A 19,608-nucleotide genomic window follows, 5' to 3' on the forward strand; every position below is an offset into this window, starting at 1 on the left:
CTCAATATCAAATAATAATCAATTTCAATTTCTTGGGTGCATTTATCGCTTACTTTTCTTAATCAATTTAGGGAACGATTAGAAATTGAGTACTTCGTTTTCACAATGCCATAGTATAACTATGGTCTTGCACATAATCATATATCACACACCAAAGCCATAGCCCAACCATGGTCTTACACAAAAGCACATATCACACCGATGCTATAGCCTAGCTATGGTCTTATACAGAAATCACATATCACATATTACCATGGTCCAACCATGGCCTTTTCTGTCAATGTGTATGAGTCACTGAACGAAAGTACTCAATCCAATGTTCCACTAAATTAGAGCTTTTATTCAAACATTCATATTTTCATAATTATCTTAGTTTAATAACATTCATATACAATAACATACCATAGCATTCATAAAATTTTCATAACAATTCATTAAATTTATCCATATGAACTTATCTGGGTCAATCAGTAGAATTTGTAAAAATTCAAGGACTAGTTTGATATTTTCTCTTTTTCGCGTTTATATTCGGATTCCCGATCTATAATATAAATTTTTCCTCAAATAACACTTTATCTAGTCATTTTAGACTATTATACAACCTTTGATATTCAGAATTTCAGTACAAAACCCCGATTCTTATCTTTTTCACAATTAGGTCCTAAAAATAATTTTCTACTAAAATCACTTAATAAAATCATAATATAATGAAATTAAAGCTTCAAATCTATGATAATTCATCATAAACTTCCAGTACTCACTCATGGTAACATTCTGTAACTGTATTTCGGCGAAGGATGTAAGTTAGGGGTGTTACATTTATTCTGATTATTGTCACTATGTATTTTGAAATTAAAAAACATATTAAATGTAAAAATGTGATTTTTTTAATAAAATTTATCTTAAAGATAAAATGTGAAAATAATACCAAAGTAAAATTTTAACACGAATAATTTATAGCATCATCAATAATTCAATTTTAACAAAAATTTATAAAAATTTAATATAATTAAACAATTCAATAATATAAATAGTATAAAATGTGAAATTTAATTTATAATATAAATAGTATATATAAATAAAGTTATTATTATTATTTAGGTTTAGGGATTTTTTTGGATGATTTTAATTTTTGGTTTCACGGTAAAAGGTGAGAAGTAAAAGTTTAAGGGGGAAATAAAAAATTTTGGGGTTGAGGGAGTAAAATTTTGGGGAGAATATTAAAAAAAATTTGGGGGGATGAGTTAGGGTAGAAGGGATGGGATGGGAGGGAAATAAAAGTTTTAGGGGAAAATAAAAAGTTTTGGGGCTTGAGGTAGGGAAAAATAAATGAGGGGAGTAAAATTAGGGGGGGAGAATATTCAAAAAAGATTTTGTGGTAGAAGGGGGAGGGATGGGAGGGGAATAAAAGTTTTGGGGAGAAAATGGGAGAGAGTAAAAGTTTTGGGAAAAAGTATAGAGGTTTGAGAGTTTTGGGTAAAAATGTAAAATATTATAGTTTAGTATTTGGTTTATTCGAATTATTCGAATTCGAAAAACAAACTCGATTGGAGCTGGAAATTAAAAAAAAAATTCGAGTTAACTTGAATAATTTAATTTGTTTAACTCAAAATTTGATTTTTCTTTCATTTTTTTAAGTCGAATCGAGTTTTGTTCAACCCTAATTAAATTGAGAGAAAAGATAGCTAAAATATTTATTATAGAGACTAAAAGAATTTCAAAAATGTTAGTCGTTAAATTATAATTTTTTTTAGTTAAGTTATTGAGTGCCTAAGGAAGAAATCTACCCCCCCCCTTCCCCTTTTTTTTTCTTTTACTATATTACACGGTAATGAAGCACTCCCTAGAATTTTCGACATTTTCAGAAGACATTCCCCTGCGTGCCGCACCCTGGCGGCTTCTCGTTCAACTTCATGTCCTCGTTCCCAAGCCCGCTGGAAACTCAAACTCGTTCTCATTCAATGAGTCAAAATTCTTGTCCCCAACATTCCCAAGGTAATGTTGCTTCGCCATTCCCCGATGTTCTTCGCGAGCACGAGAACTGTTTGTGTAAATGCCTCAATCAAATTTGCTCTTCTCTATCCGGGAATTTCACTGATGACACCCCCAGATCCAGCACCATTCAGCTCTCGCCTACTTTAAATCTCAGTCACGAGTACAGTCTCGCTTTGCAGAACAATTCTTACAATGAGATACGCCACATGATTGAAGCTCAAATGCAAGTCGAGAGTGTGATTGAAGGCGAGGGTACAGATACCCATCACTTGCGTTTGTCGCCGGTACTGCGCCCCAACAGAGATTGCGTCGACCAAGCTCTTCTCCACACAAATCCCAATGCTACATTCACTCACTTGCTTTCTACATACTTTGATCACAGCGAAAATATCACCACTCTTTGCCTCATGCTCCGCCAATGCGTATCTCGTGCTCGTACTCTGTATGCCCCTATTACTCATCTTCTTCAGGAGTTCCCTTATGACCCAAGTTCTATCCATATCTCGCAATGTAACTCCGCCATTGATGTTTTCACCCAATTCGATAGCCTTGACAATCCTTTCCCATCTCCTGATTCCCATGATTTCAACGAAATGCACCACAGTTTCTCCCAGCTCAAGGAGCAGCTTGATCACCACCGCAACAAATCCCTTTCTAGATTTCGCTTCTTGCACCGCGCAACTTCTGGCTCTGCCTTTTGCCTAATTGGCACTGTTGTTGGAGTTGCCATTTCGGCCGTGGTTATCTCCACTCATGCCCTGGCTGCCTTTGTATGCCTGGTCTCTACCTCACTTTGTCCTATTTATGTTCCAAGTCATCTGAAGAAGAAACAGCTTGCGCATATGGCTCAGCTGTATGCTGCTGCCAGAAGTGGAACTTTTTTCCATATCAATTATCTTGAGTCTATTGTCTGCCTTGTTGACTTGTTGCATTCTGCTGTTAAGGGCGATAGGGAGCTTATAAGAATTGCATTGAAAAGTAGGGACATATATCCCATCTATGAAGTCGTGAAATATCTCCGCAATAGCCGCAACAAATTTTTTGACAAGCTCAAAGAACTTGAGGATCATATATACTTTTGCTTTGATGCTGTCAATAAATCCAGAGCTAATCTGGTTGACCAGATCCATCCTCATCAATCTTCTAATTCATGATCGTTTGGTAGCTTCTTTTTGTCCTATTTACTCTTTATATCAATGTGTATTGCTGTACTCTCCTTTGACTATTGCCACTGGCCCTTCATTTTAAACTTGGGCTGTTATGATTCATTCCTTGTGCCTTTAAGAGCCGTGGATTGTTGGACTGATCATTGTGGGAAGGTATACTTAGTACTTCAACCTTGTCTTCTTGCCCTTATTTGACCTGAGTGCAAACCAAATAAGAGGTGGAATGCAGGAGGCATTTAAGAGCTAATAGGCTCTCTGGGTTTTTGCTGATGAACTGGTTAAGTGAAAGAACCAAACATGGAATTCCTTCCAAACTTGGTCAATTGGCCTTTCTCAAGGTTCTTCACCTTTTCCATAATTCTCTTACTCAAACCACAACTTGCTTTCGTCCGACCGTTCTGGACCTTTCCTTAATTGAACTTTCTGGTCTGATACCTAATCTCTAACAACAGAGTAGTTCACACTGCCTTAAGAAGTAATAGAGGCTGGCCTTAAGAGGTTCCCTTGATATGTAATCGTCTACCAATTTAGAAGGAAGAAGTTGAGCAGACTTGGTGCCCTGACAGGAAAAAATGGTTATGGCTTTTGCAGATTCTCCTATTGAGCTGAATTATAGTAATTTCAGCATCCCAAACCCTTCTGGTACAGTCAACTTACAAAGCAGAGTTCGTCACTAGAGGAATTCTTCATAACTCTTATTGGGTATCATGTAGAAGAATATGAGATGTTCTTTGTTTACAATTATCTTTCTGGTGCAAACCTTGAAACTTCCATTCATCACAAGCGAGTAACAAATACTCTTTTTTTCTTTTTTTATAAAGTGACTTTTTCTTTTACATGAATGGAGTTGGGCTTATAATACAGAACAAACTTTATGAAGAAGTGAGGAGATAAAACCAACATTTGGGCGAATGACCTGAGTCTGAACAATCCTCTTATTTATCTCATAAATTAATTGCAAATGATATTTGTATTTTGTTCTTTTTTATTTTGAGAATTATTATCATTTGGTGCATTTATTATGTTTCCATTGAACTGAAAAAGAAAAAAAATATTATATACATATATATGCTTGAACTGAATGAAAGTTTTCAAAAGATTAATAGGGTGGATTCGAACTCCATTCATAATGTTCTGTTTTAAATGTCAAATCAATCTTTTATGTAAGTTTCAAAATCGTCAACATCAGACTTTGATCCCATTGAGACTAGAAATAAGATAAAACCAATTAAATTAGTAGCAATTGTTGATAATTGGTATGGAAGACAAGAAGATGGTAGTGGTGATAAAAAAAATTGATTCATTTATGATAGGCGGAGAGTACAAATACTTGAGAGTAACAAACATATAGGAGATGAAGAGAATGAGGAGGAGGTTATGTGTGGCTATAAATCTAAGGTTACTAAGTAGAGGTGATCCATTATTTATCGTGCCTTGAGTATTTAAAGTGTATGGGGATAAACTCGGTTAAGCAACGAATAAGCAAAATAATGAAGAAATTGAAAAGATCGAATGCAAATATTTTACATAAAAAATTCCTCCGAAGATGATAAAAAACTATGGATAAAAATAATTTTATTAAAACGGAAAAAATGAAGAGTACAAAATATGGAGATAAAACTAAGCCTTGAAACTGAAATAAGAACCCTCAAAACGTAAACACAAAATTTTCTGAAAGCTTGTAAAAGCTAATACCTAAATATGTAATGAGTTATTTTTCTAGGGTGAAAAATAACCTATTTATAGGCTAAATTTGTAGCTCAAATAATATTAAAATAACCTATACTAATCAAAGTTTAAGTGAGAAACTAATATTAAAATAAGCTACACTATTTAGAGTTTAACTGGTAAACTAAAAATAGAGTTTAATTGGGAGAAGAAAAGCCAAAAAATACGAGGCATAACTCCACAAATCTTTACCTTGACTCGTATTTTCACAATGTCTTCTTTGCCAAAGCCTACCACGGGCTTATCTCGAACTATGCAAGATATTAATTGAGTCAAAGTTATGTTTAGAAGCTTGAAGTCTTCTAGTTTTCGACTTGGGCACTGCCAAATCAAAACTAACTTGGGTTTGATTTCCACAAACACAATGCCCTATCTTTTCAAAACCTGCATCCAAAAGAGAACCTTTCTTATATGTAATGGTCATAAATTTTTCTCTCCTATGATCAAGTTGTCTCCACTTCAAACAAATCGACTTCAACTCCTTAACATGCGAGGGACGTCTTGTTTCACTGGTCACCGTTGATCCTTCCAGAACATAAAGATTGCCAATCTTTTTACCTTTCATAAAAACAAGAGTCCCACGAGATACATTAATGATGTTTGACTCGATGTTGATTCTACAACCCTTCGAGTCCAAAATTCCCAAGGAGATAAGATTTTTCTTTAAGTTAGACACATGCCTGACATCTAACAGTATCCTAATTGTCATGTCGTGCATCTTGATCTAGACAATACTAATACTGGTTACCTTACTGGGTGAATTATTCCTTATGTACACAATTCCATCTTCAATTGAAATTTATGTGGAGAACCAGTCCCTGTTAGGACACATATGGAATAAACACCCCGAATCCAAGATCCACTTGGACGTAAGCTGAGAGTTTTCACTTGTTGACACCAACAAGAAATCATCACCCTTATCATTGGCCAAATTAACACCAACTAAATCTTTCTCGTTGCTCTTAGTAGCCCTTTTATTTTGAAGTTTAACAATCTGCTTTAACGTGACCTAACTTCTTACAATAGCGACATCTTTTGTCTCGCTTCCTTAATGCTACCAAAATCGATGCTTGCCTATCTAACTTGTTATTCAAACCAAACTCATTTTTGTGTTTTTCTTTACTCAATAGACGACCCTTCACATCTCAAATGAGATATTATCTCTGCTATAAATCAGAGTTTCCCTAAAAAACTTGTATGAAGGGGTTAAAGAGCACAATAATAGCATAGCCTGATCTTCATCATTAATCTAAACCTCAGCATTCTTTAAATCATTAAAAAGAGTAATAAATTGACTAATGTAGTCTCTAAGGTGCTCACCTTCATTCATGCGGAACGTGTACACCTGTTGTTTTAGTACTAATCGATTAGCCAAAGACTTTTTCGCGTAAAGGGTTTCTAACCTTTTCCATAAGGTGAATGCCATTTTCTCCATCAAAGCCTCCTGCAACACATTATTTGTTCGACATAATTGAATCGTGGATAAAAACCTTTTATCTAACCTATCCCATTCTGATTTATTTATGTCTACAAGCTTCTTCTCTGTAAGGACCTTCTCAAGATCACCCTAAATCAAAATTGTTGTCATTTGAATCTGCCATAGATTGAAATTTGTGATGCCATCAAACTTATCAATATCAAACCTTATTGCTTCCATCTCTGAACGTGTTAATTGCAGAAACTAAACCTGCCTCTAATGCCAATTTGTTGGGGATAAACCCAGTTAAGCAACGAATAAGTAAAATAATGAGGAAAATTGAAAAGATCAAACACAAATATTTTACTTAAAAAAATCCCCTCTGAAGAGGATAAAAAACTAATTTCACTAAAACGGAAAAATTGAAGAGTACAAAAGATAGAGATAAAACTAAATCCCAAAACCCAAAATAAGAACCCTCAAAATGTAAACACAAAATTCTTTTGTAAAAGCTAATACCTAAATGTCTAATGAGTTATTTTTCTAGGGGGAAAATGGCCTATTTATAGGCTAATTTTGTAGGTCAAAAATATTAAAATAACCTACACTAATCATAGTTTAAGTGGGAATCTAATAATAAAATGACCTACACTAATTAAAGTTTAAGTGGTAAACTAAAAAAAGAGTTTAATTGGGAGAAGAAAATTAAAAAAAATACGAGGTATAACTTTACAAAGTGGGTGGGTACCTCTTATTGGATAGAGCCACGTCGTCAATAAACTCGAGATATGATAAATGTGTGGTCGACTAGGTACCAAGACAGTTACATGTTGGTTGTCATGTACGATTTTGACATTCCCTTTGTTGGGGTAGTACGAGGTCGTCCCCTCAATGGTCCCTAGGTGGTCCCCCTTTTGAGGAGGGTATACTCATTAATAACGAGTGGCTTAACGGAGGGTTCAATTGGGTGGTTAAGGATGGATGATCTTCCAGTGGGTGGTATGGAGCATGCGGGTGGTTGGTTATTGAGTAATCATATGGGCAGTATAAGATTAAGGGTTATCTATATGTGTCTCTCCGATCGCTTTTCATGTTCTCACGTGTCCAAGTAGAGGTAGGAGTATAATTACAACAAATCCTATTTGTTATGTTTAACACCAACACTATCCACTATTTATATGCTACATGCATTTTATTTCAATTTAGTTACAACATTTGTTAATGGAAGCATTGCATCGATTTGAGCTTCGAAGTTCAGAAAATGACCAATTACGCACGTGCGCTTTAAAATATTGAATTTATAAAACTGTTTTTAAATTCTGGTTTTAGTGCATGTGTACAGTGTCAGTTGTAATATTTGTAGTGTTATAATGAAACATCAAAGTATTCCAATGAATGAACCCAAAGGAGTTGGTGATTTAATGATTTCTATTAAAAAATACATGCAAGAAAATAGTCTTGTAACACCCCTAACCCGTATCTGTCGCCAGAATAGGGTTACGGAGTATTATCGTATAAATGTAACTAAAAAGCATGCATTTCCAAACATTAATATTAATATAGCATAATCCATTCATTTACATGCATAACGTCCCTTAATCAGGCCTTCGATGCCTTAGAAGCACTTTAGAAACAATTCAAGACTAAATCAGAAACATTTAGAACATTTAAGAAAAAGTTGGAAAAATTAAATTGCAGGGGTCACATGGCTGTGTGGCTCACACGGATGAGAGACACACCCGTGTCTCAGGTCGTGTAATAATAGAAATAGGGACACATGGCCGTGCCCCAACCCGTGTCTATGCCCGTGTAACTCTCTGAGTTGGGTCACACGACCAAGCCACATGCCTGTGTGCCAAGCCGTGTAACACTCGAAATGACCTCACACACCAGTGTGTCAGGCCGTGTAACTGCCTAACTTGAATGCCTTTAAAACCTACAGGGGACACACGACTAAGACACACGCCCGTGTCTTAGGCCGTGTGGACATGAAATTTGCCAAAATCAAGTCATTTCCATCAGCAAGCCAAATGTGTACCTACAAGCAATTTACCCCCATGACCAAGGTATTAAAAACATAACAAAACATGCTTGAATTGACCAATTCAAATGACCAAATCCATTCAACCAATATGTCGTATAAGACATCTCAGTCACAATCAAACAAGCTTACTTAAACATATGCATTACCACATTTAAAACATACACAACTAAGTTAATATCATCTTAAAGCATACCACAATTAAGACTACAAGTAACTCAACATAACATACCATTTTAATGTCCTAAAAACAACCAACCAATGTGCCCTTCATAGACACCGCAATTATATCCACCATCAACAACTAAAACATGTAAACATTGATCCATTTCTAGCGTAGCACTTAATTCACTCACAAGCCAAAACAAATCACAAGTGTTCAATTTCATACCAATCTAATTATACTAAAAAGACACCTATTTACAATCTTAATAAAGTACCTAACAACTTAGTTTAGTATATTGTCATATTGTACCAAAAAAACCTCTATAGCCACATATACATGCCACTACCCTAAGGGACACAAGAACTACCAACATCGATGGATAGTGTGAGCTGAAGGTTCAATTCATCCAAAAATCAGCAACAACGATCTACAAAATAATCCACAGAAAACGAATAAGCTTATAGAGCTTAGTAAGAACATATTATATCAAACTTAACAAAATTTGAATACAAATCATATTTTACTCGATTTAAAGTTACTGGAGTGTAAAAAGGGGCCCATATGTGTAATTCAGGGGTACCGAAGTACAATCAGGGGCACATATGTATAATTCAGGGGTACCGGAGTACAACCAGGGACACGTATGTACAATTCAGGGAATAATTAACTATAAGCATTTAATTACATAACTATAATGTAAAAATATACAAGTAGAAAATCAATTACATATTGAAATACTATGAATTTACATTGACAACTAGAGCATAGAAATACGATCAAGCTAATCCGTAATTTTTGTCTTTCCTCGATTTAGATCTGGTTGAGATTTATCTTGATCTAAATAAATAATTATATTCAATTAAGTGTTTCAATCAATCTCAAACATTCAATTCAATCCATAATCCATATTTATGCATAATTACAAATTTGCCCCTAACATTTTAACTTTTCACAATTTAGTCTTTAAGCTCATAATTTAAAATCTAAGCATTTTCATCCTTATTTTATGCTAGCCGAATTCATTAGGGACCTGTATCCACCATATAAACTGTTATTTCATAAATTTACCATGAATTTTACTACTTTTACAAATAAGTCCCTAAATAACATTTTTATCAAAAATCACTTTACAAAACTTGTTTATTTATCAACAATGACTCATAATATTTCCTTAAAAATTAAGAATCATGCAAGAAAATTAATGGCAAAACTCTAAATCTTTAATAGTTTTACAAATTGATCCCCAGGATAGTAAGATTAAGTTATAACGACCCCAAAAACATAAAAATCATTAAAAACGGAATAAAAAATCACTTACATGCACCACCCAAGCTTTTCAAATCAAGAAACCCTAAGAATTGCTATTTCACCTTAAAATTTTGGTGGTTTTAGCATTTGAAAAAGATGTTTACATTTTGTTTTCTTTAATTTTTAACTTATTTACTCATTTACCCTTTTAACCTTTAAAATCATTCAAAATTTCACTAATACCTTATCCATGAATGTCCACTAACCCTTTAATTGATCTATTTACCATTCATGTCCCTTATATTAAAATTTCATAGCTATTTAACACCTTTAACTAATAAAACTCTACTTTTACACCTTTTACAATTTAGTCATTTTTACATAATTAAGCATGCAAACGTTAAAATTTCTTAACGAAATTTTAATACAACCTTACTAACGTCCCATAGAAAATAAAATAATAATTTTACAAGACAAACTTTTGGTCATGAAACCACTGTTCTGATTTCACTGAAAACGGGTTATTACAAGTCTAGCTAGCTACTCACTAATTACTATAGTACAACAAAGCATAAACAAAGATTTTTAACACTAGTTTCTAAATTAACTATCCTAAAAACTAAATTGTAAAGAACACAAAACTAAGAAATTATCCAATAAATAACTAATGGTGGCTAGTTGATTTTGATGTGGTTCACCGATCTTCGAACAAGGAACTTACAATACTTTAATTACTAACGGGCTCCATTTTATCTCTCGATCTCAATTTTATTGACTTAGACGGATTAGGTTTGGTTTATCTCTTGATCTCGTGGGTTAATCCGGGACTAACGAACGGGTGTGCGACAAGGTTACCTTTCGGTCTTACTCTATCTAAGTTCTTAGTTCTATTCAAATTAGTCCAAGTTGTTACAATTTAGTCCTTTGTCCAAAAATCAACTTACCCACATCTCCATCAACCAACCCCCCTTGGGTATAGTTACCCATTACCATATTAAAGCTAACAAACATGAAAGAAACAACTATGGAAGGCATTAACATAAAATTAAACAAAAAGATGAAAGCTTTGATTTAAGAAATGAAAAGAAAGAAAACTCAAATAGCATTAACTCAAAGATTAAAGCATGATTACAACTAAGGTTAAAGTTTTTAACATGTAAATAAAACTAAGCTACAACAAAAACTAACTTAACTAACAGCTATGAAAGTAAATAAAACTAGAAAGAAACATAAACTAAAACCCTAAAACTATAGAGAAGAAAACTACCCTACTCCTAAAATAAAAGATGAATGAAATCCTAAAACTAAAGAGCTTTCTATCCTAAAACTACAGCCTCCTTTTTTCTCGGCCAAAAATGGCTTTAAATAGTTTATTACAACCCGACTTTTAGTAACCAAAATGCCCCTAGACGTTGTATTTTGATTGGTGCTGGTGTTGGACAAAAACAACCCCTTACAGTCATTTTTCTCCACGTTAGACAACGATATTGTCATACCCACAACAGTTTACAAGTAGGGGGTCCTTTGAGTGGATATTGCGATACCCAAGGGTAGGTATCGCAATACCACTGTAGAAGACTTTCTCTTTTCTTCATTTCATGTCTGTAGGATGTTGCGACTTTCACGCTTCGGTGCTACGATATCCCCCTTCTAGGTGACATTTTCGCTCACATTCAGGCCTCCGATGACATCTTACAACACTCGATCAACCACTAATTTTGCCAATGGCACAAATGGGCCATTTTGGATCAAAACTGAGGAAGAAGAGGCGATTTCACAATTCTACTTGCAAAATCTAAAATAACATAAAAACTACTAAAAAGACACTAAAAGCACTAAAAACACTTGAAAACAAGCTTGTTAAATTACACACGAGGCCCAATTTGACACAACAATTTATGGCAGATTAGAAAATCAAGCAAAAATCTAAAGTATTGATACCTGTAACCAAGTATTGATACCTTTCAAAAGTTATTGATACCCATTCCTGATATCGATACCAATTTGAGCTTCCATTTCACAAAAAAAATAAAATAAAATTTGAGCACAAATACAAAGTATCAATACCTTCATAAAAGTATCGATACCTAGCAAAATTTATCGATACCCTCCCCTGGTATCGATACCATTTTAAGGTTCGATGTTTTGAAAATTAAACAAGAAATTACTTGAGTATCGATATCTTCCCCAAGGTCATAAAAGTATCGACATTTCCTCTATTGTATCGATACTGTAGACTTTAACAATCACTAAATTTAGGCATTAAATGCTCAAAGTATCGATTCTTTTTCAAAGGTATCTACACATGTTTTTGTAGGAGACATTAACGCACTGGTTCTTACATCTGCAACGACTCTATTCAATTCCTCACCAACCCTACAAGAGAGATTACAAAAGGTTAAGAGCTTAAAGACACATAAAGAATTCATCATCAACCTTTTGTGCTTCAATTCTTCATCTTTTTCCTACAAACACTTGTGAGCAATTCTTTGTGTTTTATCAACTCAAGTGATTTTATTGTGTGAGTGCTTAATTGGGAAACATCCAAATCTTGTAAAGATTGTTTCTTAGTTTGCTCATTTGTTTACTCTTTTGAGAGAGTTTAAGTCTTAAGATTTAAGTAGAAGTCTTGAGGGAGTTGTAAGGTTAAATTTTGTCTTCAAAGGTTGAATCAAATTAGTGAATTTGGAAAAATCTTTAGTGGTGAAGAGCTAAGGTAGTGGGGTAGGCAATTCGGGCCGAACCACTCTAAATTCTTATGTTCATTGTTTCCATTTTTATTGTATTGCTTCCACAAATTTTTAAAAGGCCAATTCACCCCCTCTTGGCTATTTCTGTTGATTTATTGAGCTAAAAAAGTATTTAAATTTTAAAAAATTCAAAAAAAACTTAAATTTTTTAAAATATATATATTCTAGAAATTTGGTCATAATTTTTCTTTTCAAAAAATCTAAAATTTAAAAAATAGATAAATTTTAACTAAAAATATATATAAATTTTAGAAATTGAAAAAAAGTTTAACATTAAAATTTAGAAATTTTAAAAATCAAAATATATAGATTTAAAAAGATCAATAACTTTTTTTAAAAAAATTTAGAAAAAAGTATTTTTTTTGAAAATTTATATTTATGAAAAACATTTAAAATTTAATGTTAACTATCGATCAGTGTCGGTCAATATTGGTCAACATTGGTCAAAGTCAAAGGTTTTTTTTAAATCTTTAAATCTTTAATATTTTATTTAAATTTAATGTTTTGATTTAAATAAACCTAAATTCCACGTGGCACATTCTCATTGGTTGGATGTACCACGTGGCACATTCTAACCAGTGCCACATGTCAACCAATTTTTTATTGCGTTACAAAATATAGGCTAAATTAGATAACAGAATGGTAATTTAAGTGACAAACTGAGACAAAAAATTTAAGGTACCAAAGTGGGAAAATAGACATAGTTCAGGGGCCAAATTGAGCATGAAACCATTTTTTTTAAAGTTTATATTTATTGGTGTTTGAATGAGTGTAAGTAAAATATTTTTTGTAGGTTGACAAATTTTCTTGAAATCACTTTTTGAAAGTAGTTTTGAATGAAATAAAACACATTACATATTATCACCAAGCTTTAGAGAAGTTTTAATAATAATTGAAAACATATTCTTGTAATGACCCGGTTTCTAGTGGTCTTGGAAAATGCTATTTTGGAACCCCGTTTTTGTAAACTAAGTTCATAAATATTAAATAGGTATATTTATGGAGTAAGTGTATACATGAATTAAAATTTGGTTAGTCAATTTAGCCGAAATTATAGTTAATTAAGGCCCAAGGAATAAATTGTAAAAGTTTAATAACAAAAAATTTTTAATTAGGAAAAGACTTGTGGACCTATATAAAAATTATCTAAGGCACTAAAATGGTTAATAAATCAATAATAACCATTAGATGGTGGACGGTGTTAATGGAATCATTAAGTGGTTAACAAGTGATTAATTTAAAATAAACTTTAATTAAGTTAACTAATTAAATTAATTAAACTAATCATACTATATATATTTAGATAGTGAAAAAAAGATGAGAAAAAGAGTCATCATCTTCAACCTCATCACCGTCCAACATTTCTAAGAAGGAAGTGAAGCTTTCGAAACTTTTATACTTTGACCACTATTGCAAGTAAGACCTTAAGTCATTTTCTTTTATTTTTATATATATTTTTATCATGAGAGCTTGATTTAGCTAACCCATGTATCAAAATTTTCAATTATTAAAATTTTTAAAAGTTTCCATTGTTGAGAATTGACGAATTAGGTGTGTAAATGATAGAAATTAAGCTTAATTTAAGAAAAGGACTAAATTGAATAGCTTAATTGATGATTTCATAAATTAGGGACCAAATTAAATAAAATGTAAAATTTTTATGAAATTTTGGTAGGAATAGAAAGTAGAAGGTCCTTAATGAGTATATGTGAAATCAAATTTTAATTTGAAGCTCTAGATCGAAAGTTATGCTTGTCCCGAGCTTATGGACTAAATTGAATAAATTGCAAAATATGTTTGGCTTTGTAACTAAATGTGATCTAATATGGAATTTGATATTATGTTTTTTTTTATTATCATAGCTAAAGACGATGTTGGGCTGTCGAAAGGGAAAAGAAAGGCGAGAGCCAACGACGAGTAACTCGAGTTTTCAGTTTGTATTTCTATGATTTGGATCAATTTAATTGTTTCATATTCATGATATTTTGCATGTTATGATACTGAGGTGAGTTGAAAATAGTTAATTAAATTGAACTGATATAATTGGGATTGATTATGGAAATAAATGACTAATTGAATAGAATAAAAAGTAGCATAATGTAACACTTCTCGCCCGACCCGATCGTTAGGTCTGAGCTACAGCATGTCGCATTCATTTTTGGAACAACTACTCTCAAATTTACAGTAAAACACTCATTTACACATGCAATTCATTGTCAATCATATTCATTTCAAGTTAAACAAACAATTCTGAGCCTTAATCGAGCTTAAGAACGCTCTTATTCAACCCAAGTACAAGACAGGAAAAAAACTGCAAAATTGTAAAATGTATGGACTGACATAATTGATTTATCTACTGCTCGTCACGATGTGGCCATCTCAGTATGTCACGTCACGACGACGAGCTTAGCTCGTCACGATATCACTCACTGTAATGGCAAAGTTGCAACACCCAAAATTCGAGGTTGCAACATGGCCCCTATTTTTTCATAAAAATAGAAAATTTGGTACCTATCTCAAACTCTCCAACCAACCTATCAATTTATGCACCAAGTACGAAGTTCATTTGAATCAAAATACCCTGAGAACATACCAAACAAGCTCAACACTCATATTTAACGTCTTCTCAAGAAAATTACTATCTATGCATAAAATAAACTTAACATTTCAAGCCATGAATCAAAACACAAAACAAGTCATTCAATTACCAAAGTTTACATATGCTAAAGATGTAACATCTCATTTTTCAGTGGTTTCGAGACCACAAATTTGACGAGTGAGTCCGTAAATATTATTATTCAATATTTACGAGTCAAATATAGTATTATATTAAATTTTAATTTGATAATTTTTGTTAATTGGACGAATAGTTAACATCAAGTGGTTTGTCCCTAAAGTTAAGTGGTTTTGAAAAATGAGGTATCAAGATCTCGTTTCTATAATTAGAGCCCGTAAATTTTTTTATTAAATTTTTTTAGAGTTACAATGTAGGTATAATGAATTTTGATCCAAAAATTTTGACGTTTGGATAGCTAATTAAGCAAAAAATATTAAATCGTAAAAGTTGCAAAAATTAATCGCTATTAAATTTTATTAATTAAATGGCTTATGTTAGAGATGTGACCCAAATTCATGATAAAATAAAATACAAGTGGTAAAATACAAGTGTGCAAGAGAAGTTCGAATAGAAGTATACTTCCTCTGTTTAATGTTGATTTGAATAAGGTGTTTTAACCTTACTGCATTACTTCTATTTTATTTTGATTAGAACATGGTTTTACACACCTATAAATAGACATAATCTACTCCTCTTGTAATCATTCAAATTCAACATAATGAATTATCTCTCCTTTGCCTATGGTTTTTTCCTAAAAGGGTTTCCATGTAAAAATCTGTGTGTTCATTATTTTTCTTTCTTCTTCTTTGTGATACATTGTCATTATCGACGTTCTAATTTTCACAAATTGGTATCTGATCTTTCCGGGTTGCTTTTCTCAATCACAGTAATGGTGTCGCTGAAATATGAAATTTCGTTGTTGGATCACAACACTAGATTCGCGTTGTGGTAGATTAAGATGAATGGATATGGAGGATGCCTTGCTAGGGATAGATAAGATGCCTTTGACATTGATGGATGAAGAAAAGAAGCGTAAAGATCGAAAGGCTTTGACGCAATTACATCTACATTTATCTAACCAATTTTTGCAAGATGTGATGAAGGAGAAGATTGCTGCTACATTATGGAAGAGGCTAGAACAACTATGTATGTGATAGTACTAGAAAGAACATATGTTTTCTTCCTACTTATTGGTTAATTTGTACCCATTTAGTTATCTTTAGCACATATTTTAGCATTTTCAGTTTAGTAAATTACATTTTATAACTCAGTGGATCTCAGCCTATTTATCCTCAATTTTTTCATACTTTGGTACTGATGTCGTTGCACGAGTGGTTTTAGATTGCGCCAAGAATTGTCATCGCACTTGACAACTGTCCAAAAAGGAACAAAAATGTGTGAGCTATCCAGTCTGGTACAACTAACTTGTACATATAGAGGCAACATGATTCTGATGAAATGACACTTGGGCTATTTGGGGAAAATATATAAATATTCATAAAAGAAAAATTGAAGAACATTCATCCTCTACAATTGCAGTTCGTGAGTCGGAATCCTCCATGCCAACAAAGAAAAAGGAGCTGGTGATCTTTTTAAAGAAAGTGACCAAGGACCGGTTTGAAAACGTCTTAAAGCGAAACTTCCACCCAGAATAGGGCATGCTCCTTTCACAACAACAAGACTTGGGCAAACAAGTTTCCAGAACCATTTCTAATTTGAAGTGGGAAACTTTTTACGCACATCTTGGAAGCTATTCTCCTTCATTGGTACGTGAGTTTTACGCTAACCTTTATGACCATAATTTGGAGTTTATCTTTGTTCAAGAAGGTTTAATCATATGGGATGCTACAAAAATCAATAAGCTGTACAACACTAAGGTGGATATCGATAAACACTCCAAGTTTATTAAAGATATCATAGACGACAAAAGGGACATGCTGGTGACAGATTTATGTATTGAAGGAGCATTGTGGACGGGTTCACATCAAAGGAATTACACGATGCACCGTCATTTCCTAACACTAGAAAGCAAAATCTAGTTTCATTTTGTCAACTACAGGCTACTGCCATCTACTCACAGCACTACGGTCAACATTGATAAAATCTGCCTGATACATTCAATTGTCAAGGGCTGAAAGATTGATGTCAACACAATACTCCACCAGGAAATTAATGACTGCGCCACAAGACAAAATGAAATTTTGGTTTTCCTGTCGTTGGTAATGCTACTATGCCAGCAGAAAGGGATCTTGCCCCGTGATGATGAACAGATCTTGGAAAATAAGGGCCCGATCAATGAAGCATCTATTGAAAGAATGACTCGTGGAAAATGTACGCCGACAATGACGGTGGAAGAGACTAGCAAGACAAGGAAGGGAAAAATCATAATAGAAAGCAAGGGAACAAACTTGACTGCAGAGACATCATTGCTGCGCAAAATTAAAGATATCGAGAAGTTGGCCAATTCCATCAGCAATAAGCTGATCAGGCTTGTTTCTACAATAGAGGATATGGACAAATCACAAAATTTGTTCTACGCTTATACTAGGGCCTATAACAGCTCTATTGTAGCCACATTACGTTAGTTAAGCCTGACCCGACTCTTAGAATTTCTAGTGTTCCCACCGATTATCTGAGAATATGAACCCTCCTCCAAGAAAGATGATTTAACGGAGTGAGATAGTTCAGTGGAATCTCCTCCCATTGTGCACGTCTTTGATGTTGAGAAAGAAGAGGAATCAAGGGACATCGAGGAGTGCATGCGAAGGATTGATAACTTGGTCGAGGGTGAAGTCATTGCTGGTAAAAAAGTGCCTGTTGTTGAGGAGGAAGTTGCTATGGAAGAGAAGGATGTCCATGTTGAAATTGTGAATGAGAAGGCCGAGGAAGAAAATACTGAGACAGAAGATGCTGAGAAAGAATCTATTGAGGACATTGTCAATGCATCCGAGCTTGTGGATGCAATTAAAGATAATCAGGAGCAAGATGGAGCCAGACCGGTGGAAGTTGCAGAGGTAATAAGTGAGGAGTACTACAATTCGTTGGCTATAGTGGTCTATACCGGACCACTTAAGGTGATCCCTCCTCTACAAGAAGCAGCCGATGATGCCAGGGTAGAGCCGGAACCTGAGGAACGATTCGAGGACTGTGCAAAGCCCAAAGAAAAGAGGAGAAAGTGCTCCAAAGATAAAAAGCACAAGAATGAGGAGAAAAAGAGGAGGAAGAAACATTGTGCAGCCACATTAATGGCTGAGGAAAACTGAGTTAGTTTATTTTACGTTTTAGCTGTAGTATTCATGCATTTCATGTAGCTGTAATTTTCATTTCGTTAGTGAACATTGTCGTTGCATTGTTATTGTCATCGCATTTTACTTTAAGTTTTAGAGAATGCATATGGGGATTAGAAATACACCTATATTTTAAATTTTTTTTACGAAGCATGTAAGGTTTATATGTGATTAATGCAAATATGTTGAAATTTTTTTTGTTACATTCGATGCTTAATTCTTGAATCATGTGAACTATAAATGAATGAGTTGGATAAATTTGACTGAATGTTGTATCTTCAATCCATTGATGAATGATTTAGGCGTGTATTAGTAATGGATGACTAGTAGCATTTCTTGAATCTTGAATGAATCTGCCTTTTATAGCTACTCATATGTATATATAGTTATGAATAAGTGACACTCCAAAGTGGTGCATTGTGAAATGTTGAAAAGGGAACACTCCAATGTAAGCATTAGAAAAATGAATGTAGCCAAAGGTTGTTGTTGCATGAGTATGTTTCAACGCAATTACGTACACCCTAGCGATTTGTTGCACTCCATCGTTACTTCTCAAGAACAAGGGTACAGTAATGTAATGATATCCCTCATTTCACAAAAAAAGAGACATATATTGTACATAATTGTTGTATTGGTAGATATAATTTAAGATTTAAAGCATGATACTGGTTTTAATGAAGTTGCAATCTTATTCTTTCATACTTATGTATTGTCGATGCAATATTCTGACATCAAAATGACTCATTCATTGGGATTTTAGGTGATTCAAGTTGCTAGAATGATCAATTGCCTTAGTGAATTCTTGTGTAGCATTGCTAGTTTTTGTTTTACTATAGGACAAGTAAAAACTCAAGTTTGGGGGTGTGATAGAACTAGAACGAACATATGTTTTCTCCCTACTTATTGGTTAATTAGTACCCATTCAGTTATCTTTAGCACATATTTTAGCATTTTTCAGTTCAATAAATTACATTTTATAACTCAATGGATTTCAGCCTATTTATCCTTAATTTTGTCATAATTTGGTACTGATGTCACTGCATGAGAAATTTTAGATTGCACCAAGAATTGTTTCCGCACCTGACAACTGTCTGGATAGGAACAAAAATGTGTGAGCTGTTTAGTCTGGTACAACTAACTTGTACGTATAGAGGTAGCATGATTCTGATGAAAGGACATCTGAGCTATTTGGG

General features: G+C 33.5%; 1 protein-coding gene across 1 annotated transcript; it reads left to right on the plus strand.

Moving 5' to 3' along the window:
• Nucleotides 1–1,799: 1,799 nt before the first annotated feature.
• Nucleotides 1,800–3,159, plus strand: LOC107903834 (UPF0496 protein At3g19330). The gene has a single exon (XM_016830005.2). It carries the CDS (start codon nt 1,914–1,916, stop codon nt 3,147–3,149), a length of 1,236 nt encoding a protein of 411 aa, XP_016685494.1. The 5' UTR covers nt 1,800–1,913; the 3' UTR covers nt 3,150–3,159.
• The last annotated feature ends 16,449 nt before the right edge of the window (nt 3,160–19,608 follow it).

This window comes from Gossypium hirsutum, chromosome D05, assembly GCF_007990345.1.
Source record: "Gossypium hirsutum isolate 1008001.06 chromosome D05, Gossypium_hirsutum_v2.1, whole genome shotgun sequence".
In the NCBI taxonomy this organism is placed as follows: domain Eukaryota; kingdom Viridiplantae; phylum Streptophyta; class Magnoliopsida; order Malvales; family Malvaceae; genus Gossypium; species Gossypium hirsutum.

What these genes read in the sequence shown, in the direction of transcription:
- LOC107903834 (XM_016830005.2), top strand. Translation starts at nt 1,914, where the DNA reads ATGTCCTCGTTCCCAAGCCCGCTGGAAACTCAAACTCGTTCTCATTCA.